A 20,980-nucleotide genomic window follows, 5' to 3' on the forward strand; every position below is an offset into this window, starting at 1 on the left:
GGCACTTTCTGTATATCGGTTCTTGACAACATCTGTCAAACAATTTCCCAACCATTATAAATTTCTAACTAACCGCAAACAACCGAATTTCTGTAGATACAATCTGCATGAATATTTCTCAAACCCCTCGTGCAAAGCTTGCAAGTTTCTGCCTAAGCAAGAAGAATAAAAGATACTATATGGTGCTAGTATAAATCCCTACTAATATACAAAAGTAAAACGTTGTCTCTTTGTTTGTCCCTCTTTCACGCTTAAACGACTGAACGTATTTCAATGAAATTTTGAATATACATTACGTGCGCCCTAGATTAGATTATAGGCAATTTTTCTTTAGGCTTTTTTATTTTGGAAACATCGTAAATAATCCCCAGGTGAAACCGGGTACTGGGTCAGCTAGTTTAGAATAAAACAGTATAGGCAAACCGAGCAATAGTGATGTTTGTAGGCGGAGTTAGTAGTAGCGGAGTGGAGGGGAGTGACGCCTCCCCACTTCTCGGTCTCCCCTTTGGGCATGCGCGTTGCAGACCTCACTGTTGCTCTGCACAGTATCCTCGCGCTATGAGCTCGCGGCGAGCGCTTAGCGAGTAGCGGAGATGATTCCAATGCGCTGGTGGCGTGAGTGGGGGGAAACGAGCGCTCAGCGTTGAGGCCAAAGCGAGCTCATAGCGAAATGATACTGTATTTAATTTTCACTTGAATGTCGAACGAGCAAGTCTGCATTCAAATATCCGCCAACGTTTCTAGAATCTTAGACAACTCAGTCTCTGTCGGAATCGTTAAAATGCAAGAAAATTTCACTAAACGTTGTTAATATATTGTTTAAAATCAAAACCATCGCGCAAATAATCTGTATATAGTTTTAAGCACAAGATGCACTAAGCCAAAATCGCATCGCCAATTGAGGCAGTAAGAACAAAAACGGACTAACCCACATTGAAAAAAAAAATTTTTTTTCCTAGTTTATATGATTTAGAGCCTGTTGGAATACATTATTACTACTAACTCAATTTCGGAAAAATTTGAGTTAGTTCATTGTTGCTCTCACTGCCTCAATTCCATGGGCTTTTCGACCACAACATATATCGATCTGAGGTGTCTTCGCGTCATTAATTTGCCGCAGAGAAGAAGTCAGCATCGCGACGATTAATTTGGACAGTCGGAACCATCTGCTACCTTCTATACAATAACAGTGAACTCGTTGCAAATAATAATTTTAAGAAAAATTCGCTTTATGTACCGTTAACAGTTTGATAAATCATTTTGTGTGTGCAATTAACATATTTCACGCCAGATTTATCACCTATGGAACTTGCTTAACCGCCGGTGAAAAAATTATAAAAAATTATCTGAATTGCCATAGCTGACAATGTACTGAATATATTGGTATGCAATTTTAATTGAATTTTTATTAATATCTGTTTTATTTTCACTAGTAGAAGAATGCAAAAAATACGTTTTTTACGTGACCGGTTAAGTGATAATAAAAAAACAACATATTTTTATGCGACCGGCGCAAAATGTGTTAGGTATATATCAATGCAATTAGCATACGTGATCGTCGATTGGAAAATTTCAAACATCATTGTGAAATAAATGAATTACTTCCAGTGTAATAAATAGTAAATGGTGTGGATTTAGTTTTCACTAAACGAATTTATGCGCGTGCTACAATATAACTGAAAGAAGTTGCCGAAGGTATTTAATATACAAGGTGTTTCATATAAATAACATTATCACTTGATATTTTAAATATAGCAGAAATATTTCAGGTAATAGTTAAGGGAAACACGGTGTAGAAGTGGCAATTGTTAAATGTTCAACAGTTACGAATCTTTTGATTTGGAAAAAGCTCAGGATGGAATCTTGTCTATAAACTATAGATAAAAGAGATGCGGTCGCTGCAGTGCCGTAGAAAATCAATCGCAGGGAAGGTAAAGGGTGGAAAGCGTGTGGAAAGCGCCATGTTTAACGATAAAGTAATAATTACGCATATTTAAAAAGAAAAAGGAATGAACAAATGAAAATTAGTTTTCTGAACGTTTGCAATGCAGCAATTTATATTGCGACGAACCAGTGGCCGTAGCCGTGATGGAGGCACCGGTTGTGGACACTCACAAACTATCCCAGATAATTGAGTTTTTTTTCTTATGTTTGTTGCACTCATCAATACCACACAAAGGTACTCCTTTCTGTCAATAAACATCATGATAAAAAAAAAAAAAAACGGTTCTCGTTAGATCACCAACGAAGTTAAGCATCACGGGGCGGGTACTGGGGAAAGATGGGTGACCACGTTTCTCTCGGTGCGCCGCTGCTGCTGGGAGTCCCAGCCTGGGACCCGAAGGAGAGAGAGGGGGAAATAAATAAAGGGACTATAGTGTTCGTTGGGCAATATAAAGCGATAGGCTTTGAAACCGCCATCCTGTTTAACAGGAAAACAAAAAATACAAATACAGTATTGCAACGAGTTTTAGTTGTTTTTCAGCAGTGAGTTTGTCGGTTTTCATCGAAACTACTCACAAGGGAAAATCCCGAACCCGGAAATTCAAAAAATTCTGAAACTTCGTGAATATGTAGGGGATTTCCTCCTGATTACAACGCAGTTTTTGTTTGCTGCCCAAATTCACTCTAAGGGGGTGTAATTGACCATTGAAAATCCGGTTATTTTCCGATTTTCTGTTATAACTCGTGAACTGTAAAATAATTTTTTGCCAAATGATAGATCTAATTAAAAGAAGTAACTTTTGTCTTGAAACTTTTTTTCTATCTTTTACATTTCGCGAGTTATAACATAAAATCGGAAAATAGCCGAATTTTCGGGGATTAGTTTCACCCCCTTCGAGTGAATTTGGGCAGCAAACAAAAGTTGCGTTGTAATCAGGAGGAAATCCCCTACATATTCACAAAGTTTCAGAATTTTTTGAATTTTCGGCTTCGGGATCTTCCCTTGTCAGTGTTTGCCAGAAAGCACAACTGTTATATCCCAATTTTTAAAAGTCATGGTATAGAAACGAAAATCTTTGTTTAAATGATTTTTGTTACGAATAACCATTATTATTTCTTTGGCTACCGGTAAGCATAATTTTATTTTGGTTACCGACAACCATATTATCAGTGGCAAAACATTTGTAATCATTTATAATTGTTATTCGTAATCCGAACAGTTGAGAGTTAATTCTTTTTAATCATTTTATCTTTTTTAAATTTTCATTAATATTTAGTGATAACTGCCTTTCATTTAAATAACAATTTTTTTAAAGATTTTTTTCAATTTTTTTTTAATATAACTGTTATTATGGGTCTCTGGGGTTTGCTAATAGCGTTTTGTAAACGTGTTCGTGCAACACAATTAAAAAAATTTGTTTCACTTGAGTCAGGTATCAGATGTAATCTTTCAATTAGTACATATATTATTTCTGCATTTTATTTAGTTATATTTTTTCCAGCACTAACACACTTCATATTTGGTTTTTAACAGTTTCGAATTTGTAATATAAATAAATCTCCTTAGTTTTTATATTGAATCTTGATATTATGGAACATTTAGTTTATATAACACTATGTTTACAGTACATTTATTGAAATTGTTTCAGAAAAAAACATCAAGTGGCCTGAAATTTAATTATTTTCCTTCCTGAATTTCTATCAATTATAAACATAGACACTTGGAAAACAATCATATTCTACTGCATTGCATAAATGTTATTATCACTCTGACACAATCTTTAAGCTACCTATCATAAAAATGTATAATTAATATTCTAACTTTTTTAAATAATGAATATTACACGCAAAGTACATGGATTCGCAATGTTAATTTAGTAAACCACTTTTTATCTGTCTGCCAAACATAAATGATCATAACAAACATTATGTTAATCAAAGCAGTTTCCTTGACATTTGTAACTTTTACAATATTTTCTAAAACTGCAGCAGACTCTGAATTTAATTCCCTATATTACAATATATTTGAACTTCAGAAGTATTATTTTCAGAAACATCGATTGGGAGGTACGTTGTTTACTTTCTTCAAAAGAAAATATGTCTGAGAAGTAGAATTACACCACACTGAAAAATGAAGTTATATTAACCAAATTTTTATACATCTGTTTTTTCAATGTTAATATTCCCAATTTTTCGATCAAACTTCACTATGATATTCCATTGATAATATACAGACGACAAGTTAAAAATGCATTTAAATGACAATTATTGAAAATCTGTGTTTCTATATTGAGAATTGTAAATCAATTCTTTGCATGAAAATGGGAGTAGGTATGTGCCTGAGGGGCAGGCTGAGGCACGGGAAACGTTTCTCGCCACCGTAAGCAGGAACCTACAGTGAGGCAGAAGCGTACTCTTTACCCCTTTACCTCAGCGTGCCCCCCGGGCACCCAGAGCTATACCTCGGTACACGAATACCTGGCCGAAATTCAGAGTCAATTCCTAGAAAACTAAGCCACTTACGACATAATTTTATTCTACATTTTTCACTTGTTTTTACATGTAAAATCACCACCTCTCCGTTTGCACTACTGGTCACGGAAACACCCTGTGTATAATTTCCCGAAAACCAATATCTCCCTCTAAACAGAAAATATTCAAATAAAAATGCCTCGTAGGATATATATTACTGTTTTGAAATTCCAAAATAATTTTATAGTAAAGTTGCAAGTGAATATTTTAGAGGTCGAGAGGAATGTGTATAACAAAGGGGTGAAAAGGGTGAAGGAGTCCCTTCCCCCAAAAGGTATCCGTCAGGATTATTCTGGGGTGGTCGAATCAAAGTGATTGATGCGTCTTTGTTGACCCTATCTCTCAAAGTATGGATTTTTCGTCGTCCATCTTTGGCTGGGAGATTCCCATCATTCTGCACATGCTAGCCTGGTAGCATGGTCATTTTGCAAAGCTGTGCCCATATATTTTTTTTATCGTTACTTCCAGGTTCATAATTCATTACGGTTCATTGTAGTTTTGTAGTTCCGTTAGGCACGTGGAAATAAAATATACGGCTCAACTTTCTGTAGGACAGAAACTAATTTCCCTTGTGATCCATTGAAATTGAATAAACTAGATTGTTGAAATAGATTAGAAAAAATCAGAATGATCAAAGTCGAATTATTTTTGATTCTGTATGTTTTTTCGTTATCGTCGTCTGTATTGTTGACACTTCTCGGACGATGCAGGGTCAATTTTGACCCATCCACCAGTACTTATGCTACTCATTACTCAATAGCACCTGTACTTTCAGAAGATAAGAATTTTACACCAATAAAAACTACAAAAAAATCATTTAAACAAATTCTACTGTGTAAATATTACACGCGGTTGATATTAGTTATAATTGATTTACAGAAAATAATAATTTGTTTAACTGTAGGTACAGAAGCAAGCACCTTCTCTTTGCAGATGAACTCACTATGAAACAATTACAATAGTAATATTTCGATAAAACAGGCTAAGCCATATTTTGCCACCAAAGCTGTTTCTTTCTTTTCATTCTTGCTTTTATGTTTTTGCTTTGGATTGTTTACTTGTGTGGGCGCATGTAGACACATCCCTTACTTTGTCTCTTCACTCTTATTTCTGCTTCTAATTTTATAGTATTTATAATATTTATACTTCGATTTTTAGAGAGCATAAGTAAAACAAGGAAAGTAACAATATAACGCGTTGCAACATGTGTTTGTGTATTTTTATTCGTATAATCACTTTTCTACTCACTGTATTCTCCGTGTCATTTAAGAAGGAACTCGTTTCGCGCATGTAGAATGAGCTCATTGGCTCAGAAGAAGCGTTGGTGGGGGTACAGCCAATAGCGGCTTCTCCCGGCACCAATGAGCGTCAACCTGCGCAGAGCCGCTCTAAACTCGTCGGTCGGCAGGTTCCTTCTTAAATGACAGGGAGAATAGTTGCGAATAACTTGCAATTCAGACTCACTCTTATTTATGGAAGATCTCAATATGGTTTAATCAGTGTTCGGTGTCAATTAATCACAATATTAATAGATGTGGTTGCTATAATGCTTTTGCGTTTAAACTTCCCTCAATTACATTGAGTTTGACCCTACACAATAATTATAAATTTCAGAATTCAAAAAGAGTGGTAATAATTTGTATAAAATAGATTTGTTGTAAAACATATATTAGTCGTAAAAATACAAAAAGTTAATTGAAATATTATACGAAGTCAACGATGAAAATTATTAGTCATAAAAGTGTGTCCTACTTTCAAATCTTTTACAATAAATTGGTGCAGAAATTGTCGTAGAATAAAGGAAACATAAAATTGCTTACACAGTGCTTTGAGATGGAATGAGTTGCGCGTGTTCAACGGCAGTAATGTTAATGGAATCCTAAATCTCCTGGTTATTTTTCTCCGCGTGCAGAAATGGGAAGGAGGAAACAGTAATAGAAGAGAAACGCTTATGGGATGAAGCGAAGAAAATTAATGGGGACAGTGAAGAAGCAATTCTTGTATTTCAATACTGTAGGCTGGGAAATGTTCAACCCAAAAATTCGAAATTTCTACATGTCGTTTTAAGCAGTGACGGAAAAATATTTTCGCCATATATTGTGTGATTTAAGTCCCCTTGGCGGCCATCTTATTTCTTCCTTAGAATACAACAAAATGGTTCCTAGAATGTATTATATATTGGAATATTTAAGCATCATTTCTTTTAATAAATCATCTACTATAATAGGAAATTTTAAATACTGTGCGAACTGTTCAGCTTTTTAGGACCTTATACTAAAATTGCCAACCATACTATAATATATAGTATTGTACCATGTTTTTGTGTAGTGTACTGTATACTTTGAGAAAAAATATAGTGCGTAAAATACTATATTTCCGAGACACTGATAGAATTCTACAATTTATATTTAATTTTTTTTTTTAATTCCATGGCAACATTAAAATTTAAATTTGCGAATTTAAACATTAACAGGGAGGGTCTTTTCTACAATAAATATGAAGTGGCGGGAAGAGAGAAACAGAGGCAGCCTATCTCTCATAAAAATGAGCTGCTCACATATGTTAATTTGGACTTTCAGTGCAACCAAGCCTTTGACATATTTGTTAAACACAATAAATTGATTAATAATATAAAATGCACGAAAAATGTGCATTTAAAAAATAAGATGTGTTTGTTTTAATGTAGTTTTATTTTGTACCACTATCCCCTGAAAAGTACCTACTATATTTTTTTTCACAGTGGGTACTATATTTTTATTAAATTTGTCTGTAAAGTACTATATATTTCCTCGAAAAAAAGTTGACAACCCTACCTTACACTACTATTTATAATACAAGAAAAGCATTCAGAAAAATTAACTCACCTTCAGAAATATTCAGTTTGGGTTTTAAAGAAATGCAACTGCAAAGACCTTGTGCACTTGCATTTGCAAATGGTGATACCATCCAATTTTGTTCTCACGATTTGTCTTATATTTTCATTTAAAAAAGTGATTTAATCCACTGTGCCTAATAGTAAGTTTAATAAAATTGTATGTATGTAAGTTTAATTTCCACAGTGCGATTGCCACACGACTCGTAAACAATGTATAACAAATAGAGTCGTTCTGCAAGAACAAGGGTCACTAACTGTTTTGCCTTGTATTCTTGTTACAGACAGATTACGATCGGCACTTTGAGGAATTACTGGAGCGCACAGAGGCATTGTTGATCGAGATACTGCGGAGGAGACTGAAAAAGGAGAATCTGGATCAGGTGGCCTATTACCATGGTCTTCTAGAAAATGTTCGACGTTTATCTGAAGGTACAGCATCTACTCCCATCAATTTTCCCATGTTAGTTGCTTTATCTATACCATTATATAAAAATGTTCCTGCCATGTTTGTAAGTAGGTATGTTTGAAAAAAAAATCTACTCAACCGATTTCGATGAACTACTAGAAGAATCTTTGTTTCAATGGGACTGTTGTAGGTTATAGAATAGTTCCAAATTCCGCGTGCAGAGGGCGCCACACTTACTGTTAAAATTAAAGGTTAACCCTTCCTTGACACTCTGGGTGTGAGCCACACATAAGCTGATTTTGACGCTCTGTAGCTTTTTAATATGTGGAGTATCCTGGATATTCGTGGAATATCTCTGTTTTTTCAATTACCGAAATAGCCTACCTTCTATGTGCAAAATGAAGGTTTGCAAATATTGCCAAAGAAAACTTACAAACTATTTTTTTTTTCAAAATATATCTGAAAAGCAACTCCTTAGATTTTTAGCTTCTAATAGTGAAATTTGTAAAAGTTTATTTCGCATATTTCGGTATATGCCCCCCCCTTAAATGTTTAAAAAATAATCCTCGAAAATAAAAATTCCATTGTTCTTGTTCGCATTCATAAACAAAAAGTGTTCTGGAAGCATTTAAACTATCAAAAATTTGAGGGAATTTTTTTTTTCGTTTTTTCTTTTTTAGTTTTTCGGACTTTTTTCGAAAACCGTTTGTCGCACGAGAAAAACTAATAGAACATAAAAGATGCTCCTTGTCCGGATCTACAACTTTTGTTTGACGTATTTTTTTATTTAATCAATACCTTGGAGGATATTAAATAAAATCGACTTCGCGAGCTGTTAAATAATGATTTAAATGTTTAAGGGCCCAGGGGCACCCTCTTCCGTTATCCGATCGAGCTCAAACTTTACACGGAATTTTTTTTAATTATTTGCAACTATTCTGGAGGGTGCCCCGACGAAAATTCAAAAGTCGAAAATAAGAGCCACCCCTAGTGTCCATGCTTCCGGCTATTCTGCTGTTCTGAAATAGAAAAACGTTAGATAAATGTGTAAAAATATTTTGCATAATTTTTTATGCTCTTTAATGAGTTCCAACATTGTTTATGATTTGCCAAAGCTTCGACTTGCATCGATAGTTTCAAGTATCGAATTCAACAACATTGAAGAAAAAACGTTTCAACTGTTGAATTAAGTTTACGTTGTTCCAAGGCGATTTCGTTCGGTTACACAGTTTTTCCATTATTCCGTTCCTCTGCGATGTAAAAAGGGTTTGCGTCATGGTTGGTTTCTTGTTCGAACACAGGCGACGAGAAAACAATGAAAACGACTATGTCGACGGAAACGAAACTGTTCCTACGTAAAACCGAGGAGTTATCGAAACTGGTGTCAGCCATTAGAACATTGGGGATTTCCTGTGAATTGGAATTGCAAGAAATCGAGAAAAAAGTGGCAGATCTATCGATCGCCGTAGAGAAAGACAAATGTTTGAACGCCGGTGGCAAATTCGAGTGGGTTGACAGCGTTCTTGTGAAGGTAAATATTTTCTTTCTTTCGCTTACAATTAGCAAGAGTATGATAGTTGTAACAGTTTAGGATAACACATTCATCAGGAGATATGTAAATCTAAATCTAACGGAAGTTAAATAGGAATTACATTAACGAGATCAAAGAAGAAGGGATTATGTTGCAATAAAAAATATATATATAATATATATATATATATATATATAATAATAATAATAATAATAATAAAATGATGTAATAAAACTGTGTAAATTGTATTGTCTAAGTAGTAATTTGATAATCATTTTCTTTATCGGTTGAAGTTAAATCATGTTTTATTTGCGGTAAAATATTTCCTGTTGTTTGGTTCTAGCGCGTAGTTTTTTTTTGCAATATTATATTATGTCAATATGCACAATATGTTGAATATTATATTTTTATATGATATGTTGAATATTATATTTTTATATGATATGCAATATTATATTTTTATATGATATGCAATATTATATGATATATGATATGCAATATTATATGATATATATGATATGCAATATTATATGATATATATGATATGCGATATTATATGATATATGATATGCGATATTATATGATATATGATATGCAATATTATATGATATATGATATGCAGTATTATATGATATATGATATGCAGTATTATATGATATATGATATGCAGTATTATATGATATATGATATGCAGTATTATATGATATATGATATGCAGTATTATATGATATATGATATGCAGTATTATATGATATATATGATATGCAATATTATATGATATATATGATATGCGATATTATATGATATATGATATGCGATATTATATGATATATGATATGCAATATTATATGATATATGATATGCAATATTATATGATATATGATATGCAATATTATATGATATATGATATACAATATTATATGATATATGCATAAAACTGATAGCAATAATAATAAATACTTAATTTTAGTGAATTGTTCGTTGCTAAAGAAATGTAGATGCAAGAAATCAAAATATATAATCCTACAGTATGATTCACGAAGATATTTGGCTACAAGAATTTATTTTTTATAATAAAATATTTGGGCACAACCAGATCAGATCCCAAAAAGTTAATAAAGTTCCATAAAAGTATAAATAAAATATACTTTTTACACAATACACGTTACTACATACAATTTAAAGTAGCAAATGAGTAAAAAGTAATATCTCGTATGGTTATAATCAGAAGTTTTTGAAAAGTCTCTGGAGTGATGGGATTTGCTATTTTAATTTAGAATATAGAAGTATTTAAAAATGTAGGTTTTTCAATTTAATTTTGTTTTTAAAATTCTAATATATTCCTACAATATTTCTGTCAGTTAATAAACATAAAATAAGAAGTCTGTTACAAGAAATCAATATTATCAGAAGTCATTTTTAGTGATATCAAATACATGATTATGCTCGATAAAAGTATCCTCAAACGTTACTAAGTCTGGGTCTCTGGTGACCCATACAAATATTTACTTTTATATTATTTTTGTATCCTATTTAAATCCACCACTATCAGTACCATCCATACTTTAGACTACACTCTGTAAATCAGTTCAAATGCAACTGGCTAAAAGCCACCTTTTCAAATGCAAATTACAATCTCTGCTAGAGAGACAGTAAGCCAACGTGTGTTTACAGGCTATTGCAAAGAAACAAGAAATAAAGTGGGGGAGTATAGACAATATATATTAGAGATAACTCTTTAGTAGTTTTGAGCTACCAATTAAATTTATGCTAACTATACCTTCCCTGTGCTGTATAAATAATATTGCTAAGAATACTGTTGAAAATTACAGTCTACCATTGAATCTAACTTACAGCATCTCAGAACAAAGGACTTCTCATGATTTCTAACAGCTTTCATTCGCAATAAAGATTTTCCTGATTCGGGAATCCCAGATTTAGAAGCTTTCTCGCATTATAGTGTACTAATTGCAAGGGAAATAGATGAAGAGTAACATTTCGCTTTTCAGTGTCTACAGAATGGCACTTGGTTACTACTGGACCAAGTGAATCTCTGCAGTCCGGCGATATTGGATCGACTGAATGGACTGCTAGAACCTAACGGTGCTTTAACAATCGGCGAAAAAGGCGTCGATGAACGGGGGGATGTGTTCACCGTGAAGGCTCACAAGAACTTCCGATTATTCCTTACTATGGATCCTCGTTACGGGGAAATTTCCAGGTAATGGGATTATTGCTTATATAAATCACATGGGATTAAGAAATTATTTTCCTCAAAACCTGTACACTTTTTATTTCATAATATTTATATTTATTTTCAATACATTTTAGTCTGTTTAAATTTAACGTGTAAGGGTTGCGATTGGAATGAGTACTTTTGGATGGGGACCAACTTCAAAAAGGGATCATTTGTTAGTTTATTTGAAATAGTTAACTAAAATGAAGAATTAAATTTGCACTATGTTTGTCGCTGCTGATTTTACAACGTTGTTATATACGCTCCATCAATTATACATCCTATAGAATTATTTAAAAAAGAACTTGAGACTTCAAAAAAATTATTTCGCTTCATTTATGATCGATAACACAGTTCGACAAAATTTTACCCTTTTTTTTGGATTTGTCATATTCAATAGCCGTTTCTTATAGATTTTCGTGCGCTGAAAACGAATCCGCAAACCGTTTGTCTGCATCTTCCTCAGGTTTTGAGAAATTCAATTTTGACAACAAAAAAAATGCAAATTTTCAACTTCGAACTTCTTTTGTGTGTCTCTGAATAACAGTAATAGTTATTCGGTTGCTTGTTCCGTCAAATTATTCTATGAACCCTCCCGAATACAACGATATAAATTATTATTGCATTATGAACATTTAAATATGTTTAAACATCGATCAAAGGGAAAAGAGCACCCGAAATGCACCCATTTTTTAAGATATTTTTCAATTTATTTCCAAAATTAAGGGTCTAAGAGAGAATCTGACTACTCCACGCGATGCAGCAGACATTTTTCCTTCGGAAAGCGTCAACAGAAGTGGTAACTGACGTTTTGTTTTCAATACAGAAGCGAAATAGTTTGGCAAAACGAGCGGCGCGGACAGTGGTAGTCAACGGCGTTAAGCGACTGCGTTACGCTGAGTGGCAGTGGATCGCGCGCCGCCGTTGACTACCACTGTCGGCGGCGCACGTTTTGCCAAACTATTTCGCTTCTGTATTGAAAACAAAATGTGACTTACCACTTCTGTTGGTGGTTTCCGAAAGAAAATTTTCTGCTGCATCGCGTGGAGTAGTCAGATTCTCTCCTAGACCCTTAATTTTGGAAATAAATTGAAAGATATCTGCAAATTGGGGTGCATTTCGGGTGTTCTTTTCCCTTTGATCGTTGTTTAAACTAATTTAAATGTTCATAACATACTGTTTCGACACAAAAGATGTTTAAAGTTGAAAATTTGCATTTTTTTTTCAAAATCGAATTTCTCAAAAACTGAGGGTGATGGCGACAAACGGTTTGCGGATTCGTTTTCAGCGCATGCAGACCTATAAAAAACGGCTATTGAATGTTACAAGTCCAGATGGCTGTCGCACTGTGTAATTAGTGAGCGTAAACAGTCTGCTTTTAGTATTCTGTATTTTATAAAATAATAAATAATCGCTTCATATTTTTTTGCCAATTTCTTTATCATTTTAATTGCTTACTATATTATTAATAGTTCTTTACTTTTAATTGTCACGTAAATAATCTGTTATCTGTGTGAAAATACCTGGAGGTATGAATACAATCTTTCTAGAGTATATTCATGAGAACTATTTTCCTCATTGAAACCTTAAATTTTTCTACTACTAAAATCATTGTATTTTGCATTCAATGACATAATCGAATTCTGGTAACTGAACATGTTACAGCATGTAGAACTTCCTTTTTACAAATTATTACATTATGCAAATAACCCCTAGTAGCACAAAATATTGAATACACATACATCCAATATTAAAAAGAGGTTCAATAGCTTTCTAATATTGAAATACACATACAATATTTATTCTAGATTAAGAAGCAAATATTTTTTTCCTAATATACTGGAAATATTCATTTTATATTAGATAACAATATTTTTGTCCAAATATAAATAAAATATTTATTTAATGGTAGAAACAAAATTATAAAAAAAAAATATTTTTTCAAATATAAAGTAAATATTTACTTTACATTTTTTTAAATATTAATTTAATATTTCCTGAATATTTATTTCACATTTTCTGAATATTTATATTGGAACTCTGAATATTATTTTCACATTTCCAGAATATTTGCTTTATATTTTCTGAATATTTCTTTTATATTCCACGAATATTTAGTTCATATTTTCAAAAAATTTATTTCACATTTTCAGTATGTGTATATAATATTTGTAATCAACATTTTTGTCATATTAAAAAATGTGGCCAAAAAAATATTTTTATAATATTTGGAAAAGATATTTAACCAATATTTTGTGCTACTAGGGACACATGGTTTGTGTAAAACGATTCAAATGAAATGAATACTTTAAAAGCAACGTACAAAATAAAGTATTGGCTTTTACGAGCATTAAATAATGTGTACTAATATAAACAAATTCAGTAAAAATAATTGATGATCACGACATTTATTGCTATAATGATAGATAACAGTTATCTGAATTATTCCTACAGTGTAGTACAATGTGCGATGCCTCGAAAGTCGTATTCCATAAATAGATCATAATTTGTTTACCTCGGTCTTGCAATTTGTGGTTTCATTTCCGCTTTGAATATTCGGCTTATGCATGAATGGCCCTTTCATTAGCCAACGTTCGATGAATTGTAGATTAGCGGTTGTGTCAGAAACAATGTACTTGGAAATGAGCAGAATACACTTTGTCAGCATTGTTTTCTCCGATTATAAAAGTTTGCTCCTTTTATTAGCTCCATGTGTAAAAGCATTTTATTAAAATAAGTAAAAGAAATGATTTGTTTAGAAAAAAAACTGCTCAATGATACAAAAGATAGTATTGCGTTTCCTTCATTATTTTTTTACATACTATTAGTTATATATTTTTTATTATTAGCGATCATAATATGCTTCTTATAATAGAATTTTTAATTTGAGATTTTTATATCAAAATGTTACGTATACTTTTTTTCTTTTACAAATTTGAATTGAAAAAGTAAATTAGTTAAACTTAATAACAAAAAGTTGGAACTTCCATGTGGACGAATGTGTCTTTCAAGTGTAATATTAATCAATGCTCATTATTTTGTATCCTTAAAATTAATTATCCTGATTAATGTTCGTTGTCTTATTTTACACAATTCAATCTTTTACTATAGTAAATTAAATTCTCGTTTTCTCTCTTTCTCTCTGTGAATCAATGCACTAGTAGCTCAGACTTACATCCTCAAAATTTTTCTCAGGAACATATCATAAATTACTTAAAACGAAATTCTGCACTGTACCAAAATGAAGTGTATCACTTAATTTATATAAGTGAAATCTGTCTAACTTCTACACTGCATCTAACAGAATAGAAATATGCTATATCTAAAATATAATCATGCGATATACAAAGATATTTTGCTAAAAATATTCTAGAAAATTTCTAATGTTAACTGATAAATCTTTTCTTTGCCATTGCAGAGCTATGCGAAACAGGGGTGTAGAAATCAGTATCATCCCCCGACGAGACATTCATGATTGTCACCAATTGGACCTCAGGTCATTGCTAAATAATTGCGGTATAAGAAAACTGAAGCAGCAGGATTTGTTGCTAATTATTTACAAAAACGTATACAACAGTCAGTTCAAACTGAACGAACTGCTACAAGTTGCATCGTTCACTAGCCAACAAGTGGCGAAGGGATTCACCTTCGAGAAATCATTAAGGAATTCCTATCGCGAGATTTGTGGGATGTTCGAAGCCACATTGAGAAAAGATGCTTTGAGGAAAGTGGATGAAATTTTGTCGGAGAACTCTGAAAGGGTAAAAGCAATTTGTTACGACTTTTGTCCAGAACTTTCTGAGACCTCCGAGCGTAGACCGAAGACAGATGCTTTGGGGAACGTAGATGAAATTTTGTCCGATGACTCAGAAAAAGAGGAATCATTTTGTTACGATTTCGACGCTATAACTTTACGAACTTGCGAACTGCAGCAAAATTCAAGATTGGCGGTGATTAGACAGCAAGGATTTCTTCTGAAGTCCGCCGTGGAAATGTTCAGGTGAGAAGAATCAGTAATTTTAATAATTAGGTACGTTTAACAGATGTGTTTATTTCACGTTGTACACTTGATTCACCTTTACTGTAGGGTTTATAAAAAATGCGACTATTGAAAAAAAAACAGTTTTCGAATTCCAGTATCCAAAAAAAAAAAAAAAAAAAAAAAAACGGTTAGGGAGGTATTTGAATTGGATATATGTACTTCCGAATGGCCCCAGGGGCCGATCGACATGAGGTTTGAGGGTAGGGGAGGGGAGGGGAGGGGGTGTGGGCCCTAAATCTAAAATTGTAGCTCCGGGTATATATTAGTTTCCGAAATATTAATAAAAAATTATTTTTAATTTTTTATTTCAAGTAGCTCTAACGGGGACCTATCCTGCCCCCCTCCAATTTGTTCTACGGACAGTTGGACGCATTCCCCTTACCTCCGCGTGCCCCTCAGACGCCTAAAAGGCACTCTTATTTAACTGAAATTCAAAGCCAATTTTCTCGAAAACGAAACGCGATATTAAGAAATTGTATTCTATATTTTCGTCTTATTTTGGCCTGTAGAATCACCCCCCCCCCCCCCCCAGAGTATTGACTATCAATAGAGTAATAGGTATCCACCCTGTATAATAGGATGGATCGCATCTCCAAGTTTCTGGTTGAAATCTCTAAACTCACATAGGTTCGCTACCACACTTTACGCGCCCCCTGCACTAATCTAGCCCCAACCAATACTAATACCCGGAACAAGTTGGAAAGTGGAATGCTTTGTGTCGAAATAAGTCAACAGAAATACTAAAAGTTTTTTTATTAATATCTCGGAAACTAATAAATTCACGAAGCAACAATTTTAGATTTAGGGTCCACTCAACCTCCCCACCCCCCACCCCCACCCCCTCAAATCTCGTGTCGATCGCCTGTTGACGCCATTCGGAAGTACAGTCTTTGAATTTTTAGAAAAAAAGAAAACAAATGATTATAACAGTAAACAAATATTTATACTTATTTTAAAATTGCTCAGTTCATTTAATATTTATGGAACTACAAATATATAACAAAATAAAATATACCTACTCCATACGAAACTAATTAAAAAGAAATTATAGTAATTAAAATCCGTATAAAATATGAATTATAAATCTTTATTTCATTTAGTATTTTTCTTCTGGAAATATGAACTCGTGAAGATTAGTTTTACAATAAACTTTTACTGCAATATTCTCCTGCCCGAAGCGATTTCAAGTCAAACTGTTAACGTTTGTAATTAAGTAATTAATTAATTTTTATATATTAATTCTAGAGTCGAAAACCGGTTTTTGTTTAATTTAAAAACCGATTTTTTTTAATTTTACAAATTTATAAAAGCAAAAAGCTTTCTTTTCCTTGTGAATACTCATTTGGAGACCTCATTACTGCTGGGCATACCTATAGCTACTTAATCTTTCGTGGTCTCAGCTTCGTATAATCACAATACCATTTTCGTATTTTTGTGTCTTTTAAATTTTGAGTGATAATTCTATATACATTCATAATACTCATACAATCATGCTCTAATAATCTTTTTCTAGAAATGTAAATTTTGATACAACGAAATTTGAAATTAAAAATATACTTGTGAAAAAAACGAATTATTTTTGTTAAAATTCACCAAATTTTAAAATTTTAATATTAAGGTCTAAAAATTGACAGAAGGAATTGCCTGGGGTGATACACCCAGTGTGACCACTAAGGGTTAAAAATAGGCATGTACTTTATAATTTGCTGAGAACATATACAACTGTACACTTCAGCAATATTATCATCAATCCTGCTTTACACGTGTTTTTGATTTCTAAATTTTCTTCATAAAACATAAAACATTGTTGACAAGTGTCCTGGTATTAAAAAGAATAAAATCTATCATTCCTTCAATAATGTATAAAGCGATTGCCTTTAAGATCTAATTCTAAATTTATTCCACTGAAAAATAATGCATTTATAACAGAGAACGTGGAATCTTTAGATCGCTTTAATTAAACCAATTCTCATCATTGTTTTCAGAAAAAATCCGAAGAAAATCCATTTCCAAAATCTTTTTCTGGAACCTCCCATAACGGATACTGTGAAATTCTTGAAATTTCTACTGCTTGACTTTTACAAACGATCTTCCATGGACGACCAACATATTCGTTGCGCTTGGTGCTTAAATATTTTCTCAAAAAATGGTATAAGTGATTTTGAGAAGCTCAGCGAAACTCTGGGCAGAGAAATTTCGAATTTCGAATTTTTATTCAAAAGAAACTCGACCTCAGAACTTCCACTTAACTTTTTCGAGTCATCCACAGATATAAATAATTTAGAGATTGCTTTGTACTTTCGATTACTGATTCTTGATTGCGAGTCACAGAAAAGTGTTGAGAAGAGCAAAGATGTTATCTCTTTAAAGGAATATTCAGCTGCTGTTCGTTCAGGTAAGGAACTCAAAATATTCATAAAATTTACTTATTTCTTACAATATGGTGATATTTTATTTGCACTTCGTTCATTGAAATTGAATGTGCATAGGATACAGTTATTTAACCCCTGATAATATTCTTCAATATTTTCGACATCTTTATTTATTTTTATAAAAATAGTTGCCATTTTGACTATATATTAATTTCCTCAACTGAGAGACCATTTGCATGCACAAGTGTTACTTTTTTAAATTTATAATAAAACTAAGAAATTAAACGTATGCACAATTATATTTTTAGTTACTAAAATTATAAGCAAAAGTTTACAATGACTAATTTATGCTAGATTTGAATTCCTTGTATCGGCATTTGTCTGTTTTGTTTTCCCATACAAATAAATTTTTAACAATTAAATTTTCGGTCTCTTTCAGGGCGACTTTCCACCAACTTGAAAAACGAACCATTGATAGTGAAGTTCGTGGAACTAATTGAACAATCCGCGGACATCATCGACATTATACTCCACAACGAAAACTTAACGATAAGCGATAAAGAGTATATCGAATTACGCGACGGTTTAAAATGGTTCCGACGATTTTACGAATTGGGAAGCACCGAATTAATTGACAAATCGCGGGGCACGTTCTTCGATGTTCGAGATATTTCTTCGTCCCTGAAAGTCCACTATAAGTGGCTGGCGAAACTTTTCAAAAAGTTGTTCGTGCTTTTAGACCCAGAATCGAACGATGAGAAAACACAATTAACGAATTTCTTAAACAAATACATAAACGTGCTAATCGATGTTGATAAATTCAGAAAGATTCGAAAAAGAATTAAGAAATTACTGCCGATTCCAACGCCCCATTTTTCGGAAAGTGCAATGGCGTTTGACGAAAAGTTGCGGTCACTTTTGAAAAAGCAGGAAGTCACTGACGAGGATTTAATTGAATTTGAAAAAACGCAATTGAAAATCGCTTCTCTTGGGCTTGCAGGGAACTTTGCGGTGAGAGAGCAATTAATTGAGATTTGCGCCAAAAATTACAAAAGCACTCAGGTAAATGTAAATAGAAACGCTGATTTAATGGAACTGGAGGAACTTGCTAAAAGAATTACAATTTTTAAAGAGAGCGATGATAATGAAATTAAAACTGTCGATAGTTCGACTGAAATCGAAATGTGGCCAATTTACGAGTTTTTCTTCTTACTGTTCGCGTATCGGTTCCAAAGAAAATTTTCCGAAAATTTTTCGAACGACGTCGATCGAGAAATTTGTAAAAAGTTTGATGAGCTTACCTCTGTTGAAGAAACTGATAAAATTTTGGACGAAGACAGCTGTCTGATGAACGACAAACAAACTGAGGATGTTTCTGAAAAAAATGAAAAAATTTGTGAAGAAAGTGTTCTCGAAAAATTCGAGGGAATCCCCACGATACCGGTCCGTCTGATTGGTTTGTTGAAGGCTTTGAATTCCAATGATACTTTGCTTAGACAGAAAATTTCTTTGTTCCCTGAATTACTTTCATCAATTGAGGAATTCTCCCAGCGATCTTTCGCTATGAAGAATTCGGATGTCCTTTTACATTGGTGCGACGCGGACGGTGAAGAGGGTGAAATGGACGGCGACTCTGGTAATCTTGAGGTACGTTTACATTATTTCAATACAGTAAATGTTTACTTTAGATTTTATTTCATAACAAATGAAATTTCGTGGTTTTTTTTTAGATAAATATGTTACAATTTTAAGGGGACAGTCCACTGTGAAGTGGGGAAAAATTGTCATTTTTTAGGATTTATTTTTTAGTAAACGGAATGTCCAACATAAAAAATGTTTTGTCTACTTATTAATATACTTATTGACAGTATAAAAAAATATAAATTAAATTTTTAAATTTTCACATATATATATATATATATATATATTATTGACAGTATAAAAAAATATATTTTAAATTTTAAATTTTCGCACCGATGTGAACGCCTTGAGAAAGCGATGTAGTGCTGGTGCAGGTGGTTCCCCGAGAACGATGCATTTGAAACAAAAAATTCAAAGTGTGTTGTGATCATTATGAGTGTGGTTATCGCCGGAACTAAGATTATTTTTACTGATAAAAAATTAAGAAAATGGGGGAGGTTTGAAGTTTAAGTGTCGAAATACGGTGAATTTTTCAATCATTTTGCCTTGTAAAAAGTATGAAATGGTTAATCCAAAAAGGTTTCTGGAGTCCTGGTTCATAGTCACTGATGTTCTGAATAACGTGTCAAAATTTCAAACTGATTGGTCAAATGGTTTTTTTGCAATCAAGTGCACCAGTTGAAAAAATGTTGTTTTGAGATAATTGCGTTTTAAGTTTTAAAACAAATTAAAAAATTCTTTTAAATTTTTTTTGCATAATATTAGAGTAGCTTAATAAATACCAAAAAGATTTATTGCATTATACGTTGTATCTACGCAGAAAAAAATCTTTAAAAATAGCTTAATTTTTCAAACCGTCACAGTGGACTGACCCCTTAATACAGTTGGTACACTTTATTCTATGTTTTAATACTTTGTTGTCACCTTATAAGAGTTTTATATTTATTTTTATTTTCTTGTTTCATTTTCATTATATTTTACTGTACTAATTAAACATTTGGCAAGTTTTGAATTTTTTTCCTTTTAATGCAGAATTTACTGCAAATTATAATTTTATATTTTATCTCGTGTTACCAATATGTTTGCCAATTCCTCTACAAACTTCAATATATTTAAAATCTTAATTTTTCGAAATTAGAAAATATAAGGAACCCGTTTGTATAATTTTTTTAATTGGTTTCTTTCCTAAACTTTTCATTAATTTTAGTTAGACACCTTCCTTCGATACAATTAATTCTTTTAATGTCATTCAAAATAATAAAATATGAGAAATATATATTTCTTAATGAATTTCTTGTGAAAGTTAAACTTATGTTTTTCATAATTTAAAAATAATTACAAACTTGATTCTGTTATTCAGGGAAGAAAATACCTTACTTTCCATTGCACTTCAAACATACA

At 32.5% G+C, this 20,980-nt stretch overlaps 1 protein-coding gene across 1 annotated transcript in view; it reads left to right on the forward strand.

The window, feature by feature from the left end:
• The window catches only part of LOC143377161 (midasin), a 187,914-nt gene that overhangs the window by 154,745 nt on the left and 12,189 nt on the right, over window positions 1-20,980 (forward strand). Inside the window, exons 16-21 of the mRNA XM_076828155.1 lie at window positions 7,633-7,780; window positions 9,059-9,288; window positions 11,298-11,509; window positions 14,943-15,524; window positions 17,552-17,961; window positions 18,378-19,585. Of these exons, the coding sequence (XP_076684270.1) occupies window positions 7,633-7,780; window positions 9,059-9,288; window positions 11,298-11,509; window positions 14,943-15,524; window positions 17,552-17,961; window positions 18,378-19,585 (2,790 nt within the window). The remainder of the gene's footprint in view (window positions 1-7,632; window positions 7,781-9,058; window positions 9,289-11,297; window positions 11,510-14,942; window positions 15,525-17,551; window positions 17,962-18,377; window positions 19,586-20,980) is intronic.

The sequence above is a fragment of the Andrena cerasifolii genome, chromosome 15 (genome assembly GCF_050908995.1).
Source record: "Andrena cerasifolii isolate SP2316 chromosome 15, iyAndCera1_principal, whole genome shotgun sequence".
NCBI lineage: Eukaryota > Metazoa > Arthropoda > Insecta > Hymenoptera > Andrenidae > Andrena > Andrena cerasifolii.